At 34.5% G+C, this 16,661-nt stretch overlaps 2 protein-coding genes across 14 annotated transcripts in view; one reads left to right on the top strand and one right to left on the bottom strand.

Moving 5' to 3' along the window:
• LOC141427433 (putative sodium-dependent multivitamin transporter) overlaps positions 1-16,661 on the bottom strand; it is a 214,150-nt gene that overhangs the window by 93,169 nt on the left and 104,320 nt on the right. The window lies entirely within an intron of this gene.
• The window catches only part of CAP (Cbl-associated protein), a 183,878-nt gene that overhangs the window by 110,269 nt on the left and 56,948 nt on the right, over positions 1-16,661 (top strand). For 10 of the 13 annotated variants that reach the window (XM_074086862.1, XM_074086861.1, XM_074086864.1 and 7 more), the window contains one exon: positions 12,100-12,147. The exons of 2 other annotated variants lie outside the window; for them this stretch is intronic. In XM_074086862.1, coding sequence (XP_073942963.1) covers positions 12,100-12,147 — 48 coding nt within the window. Of the gene's footprint in view, positions 1-959; positions 1,200-12,099; positions 12,148-16,661 lie in introns of those variants that run through there. One more of the 13 variants, XM_074086867.1, reaches the window with a different exon arrangement.

The raw sequence follows: 16,661 nt of genomic DNA, 5'->3' as shown, positions 1-16,661 counted from the left end.
TTGTAACTATTTGTTATTTTAAAATTTATTAAAAAATACTTTAATTTTTTCCATGTATTTAATTGTCAATTTTGCCAATATCGTCGGTCAAATATTTCGCCATTGTTTTTACATAATATATTATTATGTGAGATTAACCAGTAATGATTATTTTAAATTCAGCTGATTTATTAAGGGCTACTTACTTTGAAACTATGTTTTTTATTAACGTTTACTCTAGTTTTCCCAAAGATTACTTAAGTATGTCGGTATTGTAGGTATTACATAATAAGTAAAACGTTCTAAGATAATTATTTTTACACATTATTTTATGTCGTTATTTTCTTTCGATATTTGACAACAGTCACATGGGACTATTATCTCGATGAAGCCGCAAAAATATAATAAGTATTCTATCACGGAACCAAAGACCAAATATCAATAGGGTAAAGCTATTTTAGGAAAATCAGTGTACTGTATTCAAAAGGGACTCGAGGAAGTGACGCTATTACGAGCGAATAGGCAATCGGAATAAAATAAAATAACAGAAAGAGATGGTTGTTGTATAAACCAATATCCGCAGCAACGTTTCATTTGATCCCTAATACACAATATTATGTGGAAGTGAGGGGCGCGACGACATCTAGAGGGTAATCGCTGATAAATATCATGACCCCATTTTTAAAACAGCTGGCAAATGGATGGGGTGTACATGTAAGAAATCATTACACCAAAATCAGTTTATAGTTAGCTGTTTTTAAATCAATTGAATTAGTTACATTTTTCAAACGATATTAAGCGTACGGAGATACTTTAAAACTGTTTAAATTGATAGACAAAGTAGCGATATTTATCAATTGACTCCGGCTAACGCAATAAATTAAACGTCCTCATTTGCAACGGCCATCCGGGCGACATCAAACAAAATTAGTCAGTACACGGCCACGCACCGCTCACTGCTCATCCCAGCGGATAGTGAGCATGCAAGCAACAAAATGACCATATGCCGGGTTTCCATTGTTTTCCATTTTCCGCGTCATGAGTCGTTATCACTGGCGCGTCAGTACGACCGCAGACGTCCGTCACGACGCACGCGCTCAGTGTTACCATTTCCCGCACGTTTCCCAACATTTCCCCGCACGTTACCGACAAACTCCCCGCTCCCGAGCCGCGACGCGACGCATCGGGAAATGTCACCGTGATATCTAACCTATCCAACGGTGTGTATAAACAAATATTTCAGTGCATTAGTGGCTGTTAGAGTTAATGTGAATCGAGGCGACCCCCAAGTGTCTCATACGTCTCGCAGTCACAGTTGATCGGATTACGGAACCGAAAGGATTATTGTTTAGCCAAAGTAAGTAGGCGATAAGTTAGGGATTTTGTTTGTTTGGTTATTTAATGAAGTCATTCGGCCAGAGCGATCACGGTGTTTGAGTAAGAGATTAGCTGCGATAGCGGAGACGGAATGTCGGAAGGTCGCCGCGATTGTATTGTTTATCTTTTATCGTTTATTTTGAATAACTATTATCTGTCCTATTATATAAATATATAATTAAATTATAACACTCATTTTTGTTATAAAACGTCTATATAATCGTTAATATCATTCTATTAATAAATAAATTAGGTGTCTTGTGAACTAGCTGATAAAACGTTGACTTAATTATTAATGTTAGATCCATTGGTGAGAATTTGCATAAATCTGAATGTTTGAATGGGTAAAGTCGTTGGAATATCTTTATATGAATCGAGCGGATTTCATATCCCAGTAACACAATATGTGTTGGTAATAATTTACCGCACGTTGTGCGAGCTATTTCGTTTCAAATTCTTTGCATTATATTAACATTTGAATGTATATTGACACGCCGTTGAAAATATTAACTTTACGTAAGCGCGCAGTATATATCTACTGTGTACTAGGTAAACAGAATGCTCTACTCATTAGTGAAGCTAAGTCATAATCATAAACTGTAATACCTATCGACGTGACATTCACGTACATTATCCTGTCTCAAGGCGCAGAACGGTTAATTTATTATTGAGATCCGCCTAGGAGTAGATTAACACCATTGTCGTCTACATAATTCATATTCATTGCGATAACTCTAAATCCTACTCCTTCCTGCTTCCTATCTCGAATTGTAGGAGCCTACGCAAAACAATAATAGGTGAATAATACATTCGAAAGTTTAAGTTTGTCACTAATTCACCATAACGTCATGGATGAGGTAGAAAATTGTTCCGGTTTAACATGAAAAGAAATCGTCGTGGATTTTTTAAACTTCCGTTTTCCGTTACAAGCCCTGAAATACGAGTGAGCATAGAAATCAAAAGATTATTTCGCGTTGACTTTTTATTAAACTTCTGAGATCAAGAAAATAAACTAAACTTGTGTGAAAATGCAAATTTAAAATGGTCCGGTAGGCTGAATAGACACGGATAATTAGTTCGTGAATTGAAAATGTGGGCGCGATGACCATTCGCAATAAAGACTAAAGAGGGACCAGACTGCAGTCGGGTCAGGGTCGAAGTACTTAGCAATAAGAACACTCTATTATCTGCAGAGCTGTCAGAGGTAACAGATAGTCGCTTTTGTGGACATTCTCTTTATCTTCTTAATCCAAAGAGCAGTTCTTTTGTTACCTTAAAATTACCTATAGGTAAGATTAAGACGGTAATCCCGAAGAGATTTCAGAGAATTTGTATTTTCTTATCTATTTGAGACTTAATAAGAGATTACTTATTTATAGGCTGACTACAAATTAGACCGATTAATTGACTTTAAAAGATTTCCAATAATAATGATTTTAATTTGCAGCGAATCTGGCTTCAAAATAACCACAAGTTCTTCAAGGCAAACGTTTCGTACAAGCTCAAAAGGATGTAAATGCATTACTGTTTTCATTTAGGCGTTCAACGTTAATTAACAGTGGTAACAACGGTGCTTTCATTAGTGGCATGATATTAAAAATTTACATTAGATGCACACACATCAACAGTACCTGTCGATATTTGTGGATTCCATTTTGGAAACAATAATTATTTTAATCATAGCTTACAGGTATTTTAAACACGAAACATTTTTTAATTACGGAAAATTTAATCGTGATAAGATGTTATGAAATTGAAAAGTTATTTGAAATTACGCTCTAAAAAACAGGCAATGGGCCCCTTTTAGGGTGCGATGGGAATGAATGATATTTTTTTTATTAATTTACTTGGAAATAGTAATTAGTAGCTCGGAATGTATAAGTAGGAAGATACATAAGTATGTGAGTAGGTTAGATAAATAAAATTTCGTGAAATTTTAACTTAACAACATATTAGTTTCGTGAGTTGGTCGTGTTGCACAATTCTGCTCCACAAAACTTAACTACGGTGTGGATGCAGTAAGTACCCACGCAATAGATAAGTGTCAAATGTAATTAATTACTATATTGTTCCTTAATTATATTTTTTTCTACTTTAGCGATGACTCACGAGTTAGCTTTTAATTATTATAAGAGCAGTTCCCTTCACATATTCCCATAGAACAAGACATTATGCCCACAAAGCAAACAGGCGATGCGGTGGCGATATTTAGGTCAGGGCCCGGACAACGCCTTGCCGCGGACATTAGACTGATGTCTGATAATCTCTTATTACACAATTAGTCTTCGGCTTCTGATAGTGTGTCATAAATTTAAGGACCGAAAGTAGGCCTCTGCCAAAATCATTATAAGCTACGTCATGACGCCTTAGCCCAAAGGGCGCCTTGTTCCCCGAATCAAGCACCTTTATGCGGTTTATGCGCTGTATAATGAGTAGTTGGCCGAAAAAGTAATGCCAGTTTTGATAACAGCTCACATGAATTGTTTTGTTTGAACAGAAATTTCGCTTATTTATTTTGGGATTAAAGCTGATTATTACATTGACAGACACTGTTATTGATAGTATTTTTTTGATCTCTATCATGAAAGTTACATTGATGATAAAGCAATTAATTATTTGGTCGGATATCTACAGATTACTTATAAAATTACTTGTAGCATTTTAAACAATCGTTGGGTACATAATGGGCTTCTTAAAGTCGAGTATCGCGTTTAGGCTACAAAGCTTTGCCGAGTAAGCTAAATATAGTACGAAATTTTAAGGTGTACCTAATTGTGTGTACCTAATTTACTCTTCATTAGTAATGTAAAAAAAAAAAACAATTTAATTTTATAATTCATTACATCTTTGTTGAAATCTATTAGCTATTGATTAAATAGCTAAATAAATGAATAAGCATAAAGATATTACGCGGGATATTCTGGCGAATTAACGGCGTGGGAGTCATCATATTAGCTCTATGAAGAAACATCAAATGGCCTCATGAGACAAAAATGAGAAAAACTTAGGCTTTTATCATTTCATTATAATATTCCGTAAAGTAGGAGTATGATGAAAACTATAGTAGCGTAACAAATTAAATAGCAGGGACCGAGTAGGCGTTAATTTAAAATGGAACGTTCCACGTTAACAATGCAGTACTTACTAAGACTGCTTTATTGATTGAATACCGTGAAATCGTGAAATCAATTTCCATGGCTGCATCTTGCAACGAATTAACGTAATTGACCCTTTACGGCACCTTTTATGGTGTATACGAAGTCCTAGTCTTTAAGCCCACACATGGTGCCGGCTCTTAGGTACTCATTCTTGGACACATTGTGCAATCTACCAGTTATTCCTTATTAGATACAGCTAGTGACTAATCTTGAAAGTACTCACGTCCAAGTACTTTGTTTGTTAACTCTTGACTTCGTAAATAGCATAAGTAAACATCGAGTTTTGACTTTCCTCCCCTAATTAAGGCAGCTTTGCGACTATTTGTTTCCATAACAATGAAAGCATTGTCGAAACCTTATCCTTTAGAACTGACTTGAATTTTTGTTTTGTATAAACAATCCTAACAAGGATCCTGGAGAGTTGGTAGCAAAGCTTAACTTAAGGCCTCTTACAATATGTAGACGAGGACATGAAATTTAGTTATACCGGACCTACTTAAATTTAAAGTCGCTCGTGCAAGTTGCAGATAAACATTTTCATATAGACATAAAGGCAAACTAACTGCAACACTGCATCTGCAAACAGAGGAACAAAGCCAACAGGAGTAGTCAACTCTGCCGTCACGGTAATTCCGCTAATTCCACAAATTCGACACTACACTGCCGTACTTTTAGTTCGCTGCTATGTGAAAAGTTTTGTACCGCGCTGAAAATTAGATGGAGACAGAAAATCCTGATGAAACGAAACACAGTAAAAGGATTTTTGTAGCTATCTTTAATTTTAAAAACTTTTATTTAACTTGCAATGTATCTTGTACGAGTAGGTATGTATCTATGTATGTGCGGATCAAATCTTGCAAGTTAATTTTGACACACTTCCGTCCTGAAATTTGGCACACTTATATAAATTGCATGACAATGCAAGTACAGTCAACAAAAAGTACAGTCAGAAAAAAGCTTGTATTAAAAATGAAGTTTTTATCAAAAACTTATTACTTGGTAGTTCAGGTCATGTCGCTACACAGACAAGCACATTATTTCAAAGATGATGAACTCATGTTTTATTTATTGCTCAATGATATTATACGAAGTCGATATTCATTCATTAGTACTAGTTTAAATGCGTAAACTATTCATTAGACCACTTATAATGACTTGATCGCAATGAAATTACAGAGCAATGTATTACAGGGCCATACAGATATTTCTTGCGATAATTCTGTACTATCTGAGTAATCAGTATCAAAAGCTATTTATTAAAGAGTACACGAATGAATAGGTTTGATTTGGAGTGAAAGTTAATTGAATACGACGACGTCTTATAAATGCCATAGAATTGGTAATCTATCTGCGTAACTCTCTTGTAGGGATTGCTTACTACGTAAATTGCTCTTAGCGATTAGCGATTCAGACCTTCCTTTTACACAATAAGAGCTCTAAAAATGTTTTACCAGTATTGTGATGTTGGTAGACCCAAATTTATTAAACTGAAAGCATCGTCCATTAGACCGCTTTCAGAAAAGTTTTGTTTTTCCACCTTTTATCGTTATTTATTTTTAGTTTCAAATGTTTTTATTTATTTACGGTCTTCTAATGGATTCACAGAAATCGGCGTTTTGCTCTCCGTACCGTCCGGCTTATCTAAATAGATATTCCTTTTTTCAACTTAAAATACGTTTCCGGATTTCCTTCTTTTAAACGTAGAAAATACATTACAAAATCCGATTATATTGCTTTTGACTATTAGTAAAATGTTCTATCGAACTCTGCACCTATTGTATGGGTAATAAAATAAATATGGTTTGTTCGCGTCGCGTGGGCACGGCCGGCACACTGCACAGGATCTGAGCTCTATTGATGCAACTTACACTCATGTGAAACGACACGCCTAGCTCGAACAACTCATGGGGATCCGCTGGGTTTCCTTTGTAAGTACCATTATTAAAGTGAAACGTAACTATCACCTATTTGTACAGTTTCCAATAGCTTAATTTTCAATTATAAAGCAGGAATAGAAAGTGACAACAACCGTGATTTCCTTTTTCGGTTAAGAACGTTTATTTTCACACCTTTCCTTCAGAAAAGTAACTTTTCCTCCCTGACGAGAGGGAGCAAAGTGCAACTTTTCTGTTCAAGGCTTTTCTAAGTGTTTTATTGCAAATGCCATTTTTTGAAGTTGATTAGTGTAAAGCCACGCCATTTTCTATGCTGATTGTTCTTTAATAATATTTAGAATATTTTAATTCAAGTTTCTTAGGCTCGGTGTGAAAAGTTGTATGAGCCACTCGGAAGCAAAATTATTTTCATCTTGGGCGTTAACACTTGAATCCCTTATTACGCTCAGGATTCTACTTTAGAATCCCTCGCTACGCTCAGGATTCTATTGCAGAATCCTTCGCTACATTCTGGATTCAATGTACGCCCTCGCCGTAAACACACCATTTTGCTCTCTTGTGACACAAATAACTATTTCTGTTTTATATTGTATGACTCTTTATTGTTAATAAAACATGCATATTTCAATGCTCAAAATTAAAAACCCTGTGCCATTATCAAATTCAAGTCGGCTACGTTATGAAGTGATCAATTCTTACATACGACACGATACTACATTCTATTCTACACATATATTTTTTGCTTAAATTATTAGTATTTTTTAGATCCTCTCTGATATTTTTTTAAAAGTTTAGTTCTTAAATAGAGTTAATTTCTTATCGGTCAAAAGCACTCTGAATTCAAAATATACTTAGACGCTGCATTATGATTACTTGTAGGTATTTAGCTATAGTATTATATTTTATATTATGTGCGAACTACATAATTATAGTTTTACGTAAGGAACCACTTGACTGATCACGCAGTCCATATTCAACGGCATAGTTATTATTTCTTTCAGTATATATGTAATCTCAATCTCTAAAGGGTTTAAGTATATTTATCTAGTAGTGACTGTAGCAGTAGTGACTAATTCATCCTGTTAAGTAATTAAAGCCTAGCCTAGGAATGCGGTCAAGCACCGTGGATGCAAATGATGAGTAAATAATTCTAGGATATCGACTAGTTACGTCCTTGGAAGACGGCGCGTCAGAGTTCGAATACGCTAAACACAACTCAAACAGGGCGACAGACGCATTAATAGCATTTTACACCACAACATGAACTGTAATCGATTAACACATTAGATTAAATCCATCTCAATGAAGAAGTCATTAAAAATAACGACTTTTTAAAGAACACACTAATATTCACTTAGAAATTACAAACAAGTATTCCTGATTGTGTACTTATATACACACTGAACGTAAAATGAAATGTCCTTAAAACTTCATTATCACCGTTCCTACCCTAAATTCCTTTCGCATATCAAATTTATTTGTGGTAGAATAGTTAATCATACTCGCTGAACTATAACAGCAGTTCGTCAACTGTTCCGAGCTCGTTCATTAAAATTAAATGCCGCCAGCGTCCGACCCCCAGAGTCTTGTTACCAATATGATATTACCACTATTTTCGTCTCTGACTGGGGGCCAATTCGATTTCATGGACTAACCACTGCCAACGCCAACTGGCAAGCTTACCTGTATTTCTGCTCGTATTTTTCTATAGTCCAAGGCAGTAAATTCCAGGTGTGAGCTTGTTTAGAGAGCCCTTTACCCTTCCTAACGGATGGCGGGTCACTGCCGTGAATACAACGGGATCCTAGATAATGGAACGCCCGCTTTAATCCCTGTAATAGTTTCAGCATCACGATTTCGTCGACGTGGACAAATAAATTTTATTTCTACCCCGCATCACAACTAAACCAACATTTTCTGTTGACTGATTGTTATGAAACTTCTGTAAAGCCAATTATTTTACGGAATGAAAATTTCATGTCGCTGTAAAATCACGTGAATTAGTTATTGATAAATATTCTCGAAACTGTATTGGTGGCTAAATATGCAACAATACTGTTTTGATTGGTCGCCACAGTTTTTCCCGGCTGCACACAATATTTGCATATAAATGAACTGTCGATATTGGACTCTGCTAAAGCTGCTTTATTTAGTCATGGTGTGAAATTGCCTTTTCTGCTGAAATTTATCATAATTTAAATTTTCACTGTCACTTCAAATATGTAAGAAGATATAAAGCAACACATCGAATTATTTTTTCCTATGCATAGATTTGTTTTAATGCAATGATAGGGTTTATTTCAAATATCTTCTATACCTACTTATCTCAGCAAAAACATTTCATTTAAAATTGCCAGTCAAGACACAAGCTCTTAGCACTTACTCTATCAATCTTATGTTATCAAATCCTAGGAAAAGCTAAACCCCTGAGTCCTACCTTTGCTAACCCTAAACCTTGGTTTAAATTTAAGTCCTGGCCGTTTCATATATCATTCATTGCATGTCATAATATTGAAAACATAAACTTATGGTATGCTAAAAATTAAGTTATGTCACATGACTCTGGCCGCCAGACGGTCCGATGGGATTTGCGTTAGGAAGTTATGTCACAGGTCTTCAATATTATAATACACGATAGATCTACACCGAATTATTTTTTGTGAGTAACGAGTAACTTTACACTAACTGACTGACTGATGGACAAAACACAGCCTAAACCCGAGATTTGAATTTTTCTCTTCGGGATCCAACTACCTTGTTTTTTGTTCTTCCACAGAAGCAAAATCCCAGGCTTTAACTAGTTTTACATGTTTTAGAACCTTTATTATTATTATTTAGAACCTAAAATAACTAAGTTTAATTCATAATTTCTTAACATAACATATTTGAGTAAATACATTCTACCTATACGCGTGGCCCCTTTTGCATTTTAGCCAACAAAATGTGGCCCATGACCATGACTATAGTCATCAATCAATCAATTAATGAAATCAAAATTCAAAATTCAAATTTCAAAATTCAAAATTATTTATTAAGGTTGCAAAAAGTACAATGTTTTACAATGGTTGGCACCTCTTTTTAAGTATAAAATACCTGTGCTAAGAGGCACCTTCTGTAGTAAAAGGTAAATTACAATTTGTAATGATGAATCAATCAATAATTTTATTTGTCAAAACATACGTAAATATACCGAGATCTTATGAATAAAATACATGTAGTGTCACTATGTTGCTTCATGAGGCATACAAATATAAAGACATTCAATAATACGTCATGCATGTTTCGTTATTACCATCTTTCATTTAAATATTCTTGAATTGAATAATATGCCTTTTCGAGTAAAAAGTTAAATAACAATTTTTAAATTTCGGCTGTTCACACTGTCCTATTATTTTTGGCAAATGATTGTACTAGATGTCATTCCATAAATACTTTTCCAAAGCAAGGCTGTTTTACACTTAACTGTTTTAATTCTATCCTCTTGGCGAGTGCTTTTGAAAGTTGTAAATTGTCTCATTATTATCTTTAACGTACATCGAAGTTTCAAACATAAAGAGGCATGGTAATGTTAATATGTTCAATTTTATAAAATGCGGTCTACATGACTCAATGGTTGGAATACCGCAAATAGACCTTATGCATGCATTTCTTTTGACCTTTAAATGCCAATTCCCGGTCTGTGGCGTTTCTCCAAAACATAATGCCGTACCTTAACGCAAAAGTTACATACACATGATAGGCAGTCAGCACCGCTTCCATATTTACGATTTTCTTTTATTTGTACAATGCATAGGAAAATTTATTTAATTTATTACATAAAATGTCAATTTGATGTCTCTATGTCAACTTATAGTCTACACTTAGGGGCTATTTCACCATTCATTGAGTAGTGTTAACTGACGGTTAAATGTGATGCCGTCTCTATTTGTTTTGTTCGAATAGACGGAGACGGCATCACATTTAACCGTTAGTTAACACTAATCAATGGATGGTGAAACAGCCCCTTAATCCTAAAAAACATCATCATGTCATGGACACATTATTGCAATTTTCCGTGTATGCGTAATGCAGAGGGCCATGTGCCAGTTGATCATCAGTTCCGATGATCTCTGCCTCCTGTTTCGTATTCAGTGCAACACCCCAGATAGCCTTGGACTAACTCGGCTACTTAATTAGTTCACATCCATTAAGTAACACCATTCCACTCACGAATCGCACGTCACTTATTTATAGTCTTGTTGACATTGCCCGTAGAACGGAATCGCTGAGCTTTCTCCGCAATTATTCTGTACACGTTAATTCAATATTTACCTAGCACCGTTTACGAGACGCACGAGTCGAAATGACCCACATCCTTCGCCTTAACCCAGACAGATTGTATTTTGTTACTGTATTGACTGATTTACTGGCCAGCGTATTTCAGATGCAAAGTACTTTACTTAGTTGTAAAGGACTATTGTCTAAGTCAGGAAGTTAGTTATTCAAACATATCACGGACGTACCTAGTCCAGTTTTAATATCGGGGAAGGTTATCAGAGTGAGAGAGTTGGGTATAAAAGAAAATAAAATACTTGGAAAAAATATGATTAATACGTGTTGAATATTTTGGGGGTTAAATTTAGTTTAAAGACTTTCTTTATTTTAATAAAAAATTATGAAGTGAAGTTTTATTATTATGTTCTTTATATTTATTTTGAACATTAAACTATCGTGAGCCTCACTCGTAATGAAAACGTTCTTTTTAATCGAGTTTAGTTTCTTTATTTTTAATGTCAGTTTTTTTTTTCATGTTGTACCCGTGCAAAACCGTCTAAGTATCTAATTGTAGGTATTTTCGGGCTTTTTAATTTTTACCAAACTAGATGAGGGTTTGTCTACTACTACTACGGTTAGTACTGTCAATCGTGGTCAAGACACAGCTTTGCTACACAACTAGGATTTTATAAGATTTTATTCAACAAAAATGTTTAATTAAATTAATTTGGCAGATTTATCTTGTAATACCTTGTAATACACAATATTGTGTTATCTGAACTTCACAATGAACTTGCACCGCGCTACATAATAGTGGTTCACAATAATCTATTGTTACTTCAGCGCTGTGTCTGAGACAACACAGTACCCTTTATTTACTACACTGCGCAAGAATTCCAATATGTGGGTCTACATATATTTCGTAGTGAAGTTTTGCGTGTGTCAATATATAGAACTAGTTATACATAACATATGTTACGCATGCCCGTGTTTATCCGCGTTTTGTAGAGTTGTTATTGCACTGGCATCTTATCGAAGTTCTTATTTTAAATTAGTTCGTTCCTTGAATAAGTTTTAATTAAGTGTAGAACGTCATTTGTTTTCGTAGCGGGTTTATCAAGTTTTTAATACGAGTATATTAGAATTTATAATCTAAGTAATGCGTAAATACTAAAAGACTGTACCCAGTGCCTCGCATAATTATAGAGAAACTTGTGTTTATGGAAATATGTATGTTATTTAAAATCACCAACTTAGCCTCAGATTTTTTGGGAATGCAAATATGAAAAACTTGTATTTACCGTCTGGAGTCTATGCAACATTAGTATCTGATTAAGGTGTTTTATGATTTTTATCAACTTATTGAATATATTTGAGGAGATTATTGATATTTTTATTTCTTTCATTACTTTGAAAGCTTTGATTGTGATTTCCAGAGACCGTCATGATCGCGCCTCGGTTCAAAGCGCGCTCTACTTCGCCAGGTACCAGCGTGTTTGCCTGTCTGTATGTTTGTTACCTTTCCCTGAATTACAGCGAATAATGCGAATAATGTTTTTTCATCGTATTTTGTCGGAGAAGTTCGTATTTATCTTGCTATCTCAACTAGCTTACTGAAGTTTACTGCAGATAATTGAGAAAGAAAGATTAATACGATCTAATCCGACAAACTACGATGGAAAAACATTATTCAATAGATCTGTACCTACCCTAGTTCATCAGAATTGTTTGAAGTTTCACCGACAATCATTAACGTGGACGATGAGTATGACGGCTAGATTATTTGACTCAATATTTGGTAGATACAGCTCCGAATGTAGGCTTCAGGTATTTGCTAGTAAATAACACTAACGATTTTAAAATAACATAGGCATCGTGAATGATTCGTATATTTTTTTTCTTACGGGATGAAAACCACATATATTTTATGTATTAACTACCACTAAAGATCAGATCAGTGATGCAAGAGGAAGAGCAACATATTACGCGCATTTTAGAGCAAGATAGATAGACGAGGCCATTTTCTTAAGAGCTATGAGCCTGCAAGGACCTAGTAACACTCGTAAATTAGAGGGTTAGTTTCTTATTTGACACTGACCGACAGCTGTCATTTTTTTGGTATCGTCTCAGTTACTTTTAGACTGATCTTATCTAACGTTATTTAATATATACTCTTTCCTACTTTATCTAAAGTCAGAACATAACTAATAGTAGACGGTTAGTTTTGATACTTTGTTATACGATATGAGACTACGGTCTTAAATATTTCTATATCATCTATTCGTGTTATATTTGCAAAGCTAGTTGTCATCCAAATCGTCAATATTTCGATAATGCTAAAGACGGTCGAAACAACCAAACAATGAATGGACATTCATGTGCAAGAAATATTGAAAACAAAACGTTTAATAAATACGCTTTCAGGACCAAATTTATTGCGATTGTACGAACAAAACCTATTTCCAAATGTAATAAACGCTAAGCATAAAATATATTAGCATACAAATAAGGGAAAGGAATGGACTCGGTAATATGTAGCATATGAATGTTCAGTAAAATTAAAATATCAAGCTACGAGTTAGTAGATGACAAAGTACCTTTTACAGATGTTGCATTGGCATTAAAATGGTAAGAATTTACCTTCAGAGTATTTTTTTACTATGCTTTTATTTATTGCTTAAACGATAAATGAAGTGATTTTGATTAATTTGTTTTAAGCGTGTTGATGTTCTAGTGTATTGAACTAATATTAACATGGTTTGTAAATGTTTGACTTGATAGTGAGTACTTGATATTTGACCTACTAATTACTGACTAATTAACCTTTTTATGTTGTAGCAGCTAGAACTACTTTTGCATTTTATACACAGGTATAAGCGGTACTTGAAGATATCTTGTATTCCTTTTTATTTGACTATAAATTACTCCAGCGTAACAGATGTGAAATGAAGTATGCTAAGAAGTAACTAAACTCGGTCGCTAGAGATTTTACGTAAAGTCTGCTATAAAAACAAGGAAAACATTGTTTTAAAAGTGTCACGTAGGTCGAGACGATGGGAGGCAAATTTTTCGAGATTAACATCTGCTATTTTACGAAATAATGAAGATAAAGTTAATGTTTTTTGTGAAACCATCTTCCGACATTCAAAACACCACTCTGAACAATGTCTATAAAACAAATTTATATAGCGAGACGTGCGTAAACGTTTATAAGGCAACTTCTTTTACGAGTTGCTCGACAATCATATCCGAAATAGCCATCAAAAGGCGCGCCATAAAGCGAGCATTAGTCCCTGCAAGCCCTGATGTGGCACTTTTTGTCAACGATAGGAAAATTAACGAACAGCCTTTGTTTTACCCTTGCTCGATACTAACAGGCTAGCCGACGGCGTCGTTGTTTTATGCCCTTTCATGTGATTATTGGACATGTTCTGATTTTTCAAATATTTATTTTTAAGAATAATTTTTATAGTAAATACTATGAGAACCCGGCCTATCTGATGAACTCCTCATTATTTTACTGGGTGAAATATTATTTATAATATTTTAGCATTAGTTTATTTTAGTATGCAGCATTTTAGTTTATTTTAGAATAAAGAGACTAAAACGGTCCATAATTAATTCGAAATAAACGTTTTAGAGTAAACATCAAAAGGGACACTGAACCAATAGATACTATCTTTAAACAAGTCTTTCTGCAAAGTTATTTATACCCATAAAAAACTTTTAAAATGATGTAGAAACATCCTTTGCCAGCATTCGCTATCCGACTGAAGACAGCATAGCCGGATACATTTAACATTGTCAGACTCAGGCATGATTTAAACCAGAGTGTAAATTTCATTCGTAGCTTAAGCAGCCGCCAAGTTACCCCATAATAATCCTGGTATGGATAATTTTCTTGATCAAAATATTCAGAATCGGCAGAAAATCGTTTGTGCCTCATCTATCTATCGATACACATTTTTTTTACTGTATTTCATGTGTCGGTATTTTAGCGAACGGAATTTGCTCAGAGTTCTTTTTGAACTAGTTTCGATGAAATTTTTCGATGAAGTTTGATTCTATGTATATGTCTGTAGGTATTCGGAGGAAAACAATCGTATTTGACTATTTTATATGCAATAGTTCTTTGAAAAGTCGTTATAAAGAGTTAATCTCTTTGTAAAGGTCTCTACACATTACACTGTATCATGCCATGACCGTAAAAGGAACGTGTCAGACGGAGTGTCAATCGGAATGTCAAACACATACAAGACACGCGACGGCGACGGTTGGTTACGAAACATGCTAGTAGGCATAGTCTCACACTTTTAAACAAAGGAAGAAAGAAAGAAAGAAGACATTTATTCATATTCATAAAGACACACAAATACAACAAAATCAAAACAAACAAAAAACAATAAACAACAAACACAAATAAAACAAAAAATAAATACAAAAATGAAAATGTATTTTCTTTCTTTCTTTTCTTTCTTTCTTTCTTTCAAAATACACGATTTTGTGTGTCCCCGCAAAAGTGAAACGGCCGCTGAGCTGACTCAGCATAATGCTGAGGCGTTAGACGCCTGCTGCAGCGCTGATATTCTATCAGAACCGTCTGTGGGTGTGTGTGTGTGTGTGTGTGTGTTAGTGTGTGTGTTTTCGATACAAAGAATATATTTGTGCCTGACACGTTGTTATTACGGTCATGGTATATATGATACGGTGTAATGTGTAACAAAATCGTGAATATCCATGGGCGGCAGCGATTGCTTACCACATTGCAAGCTCTTTTGTTCACTATGTTATATGAAGCGTGGTAAATTATATTTTATTCTAACTTCCTTACTTTGGTTGTTATTCTGAAATCTTCTAAATTAGTGAATTATTTATCCTAATACGGGAACATAAGGGCGTAGTAAGTGTGCGCAGAGAAGGCAAAGCCAAAATCTCAAAAAAATTGTTGCTACCTGTGACAACTACATCACGAATCTACAACTTTCTGTGTTTAAATGTAACATGTCCAAAGACTTTAACAGTTTATTTTTTAATTACGTGGATAATATCCAGGAATTTGTGGAAGAGCTAACGTGATGTTATGTGTTACGTAACTTCCGTGGTTTAGTTTTATTAAATTAACTGTTACATTTATTATAACGCAATTTTCTTGGAACAGCGCGGGTGGCTCGAACAGCGCACAGAGACATTTCATTAACTAAAATGACGTGTTTATCGTTCTCAAAATTAGCAAATTTTTCTGAAATTAAATATACGTGTCCTGTTATTCAAAGTACAATGTTTTAATTCAAAACCTGTCAGAAAATGACAATGGTAATGGCCTATTGGCAGTCTAGAAAGGTTTACCTTACACCTTTAAATTAAATAAGATTGGTTTGATTTGGTAACTAATTTATGTAATTTTTTGTTAGTCCAATGGTATAAAATTCTTTACTTAAGATCTAAAATAAGACAATTTATTTAATGTATCGCATCCAAACGAATATTTTACCCTGCATGTTCAATTTAACACCTACGAGTACAAGTATTTGACGATTCGCAATCGTCAATTTAATGTCCCTGTAAAATAAAACGTGGCATCCATTCAACGGTGAACTCCCATAATTTAACGTTTTCTCAGACTAATTCTTCATCTCCATTAGTTGTTGGCAAATGTTGAGGTCAAGTTACTTTGGTCTTGTACAACGTGGTAGGTTGTGAACGCTCGAATGTCGTACGGGTCGTAAAAGTAGAATCAGGGTTAGGAAGTCGCTTCAAGGCAGTGGAAGCTGCCATTTTTTACTGGTTAACACGCGTTAATAACTTCATAAAAGATGGTAAGCATCGTAGGTTACGAGAAAATATACTATTCTACTTAGATTCATAAAATAATATTACTCATCGCATCGTAGAAGAAAAAAAAAATAATGTACAGCGCCGTACATTTTATTATCAAGAAATCAACATTAGGTACATGATATTTATTTTTGAAATCCATTAATTAATAACTAAGAACAAA

Source organism: Choristoneura fumiferana, chromosome 4, assembly GCF_025370935.1.
Source record: "Choristoneura fumiferana chromosome 4, NRCan_CFum_1, whole genome shotgun sequence".
NCBI lineage: Eukaryota > Metazoa > Arthropoda > Insecta > Lepidoptera > Tortricidae > Choristoneura > Choristoneura fumiferana.
This window is presented reverse-complemented; position numbering and strand designations above follow the sequence as displayed.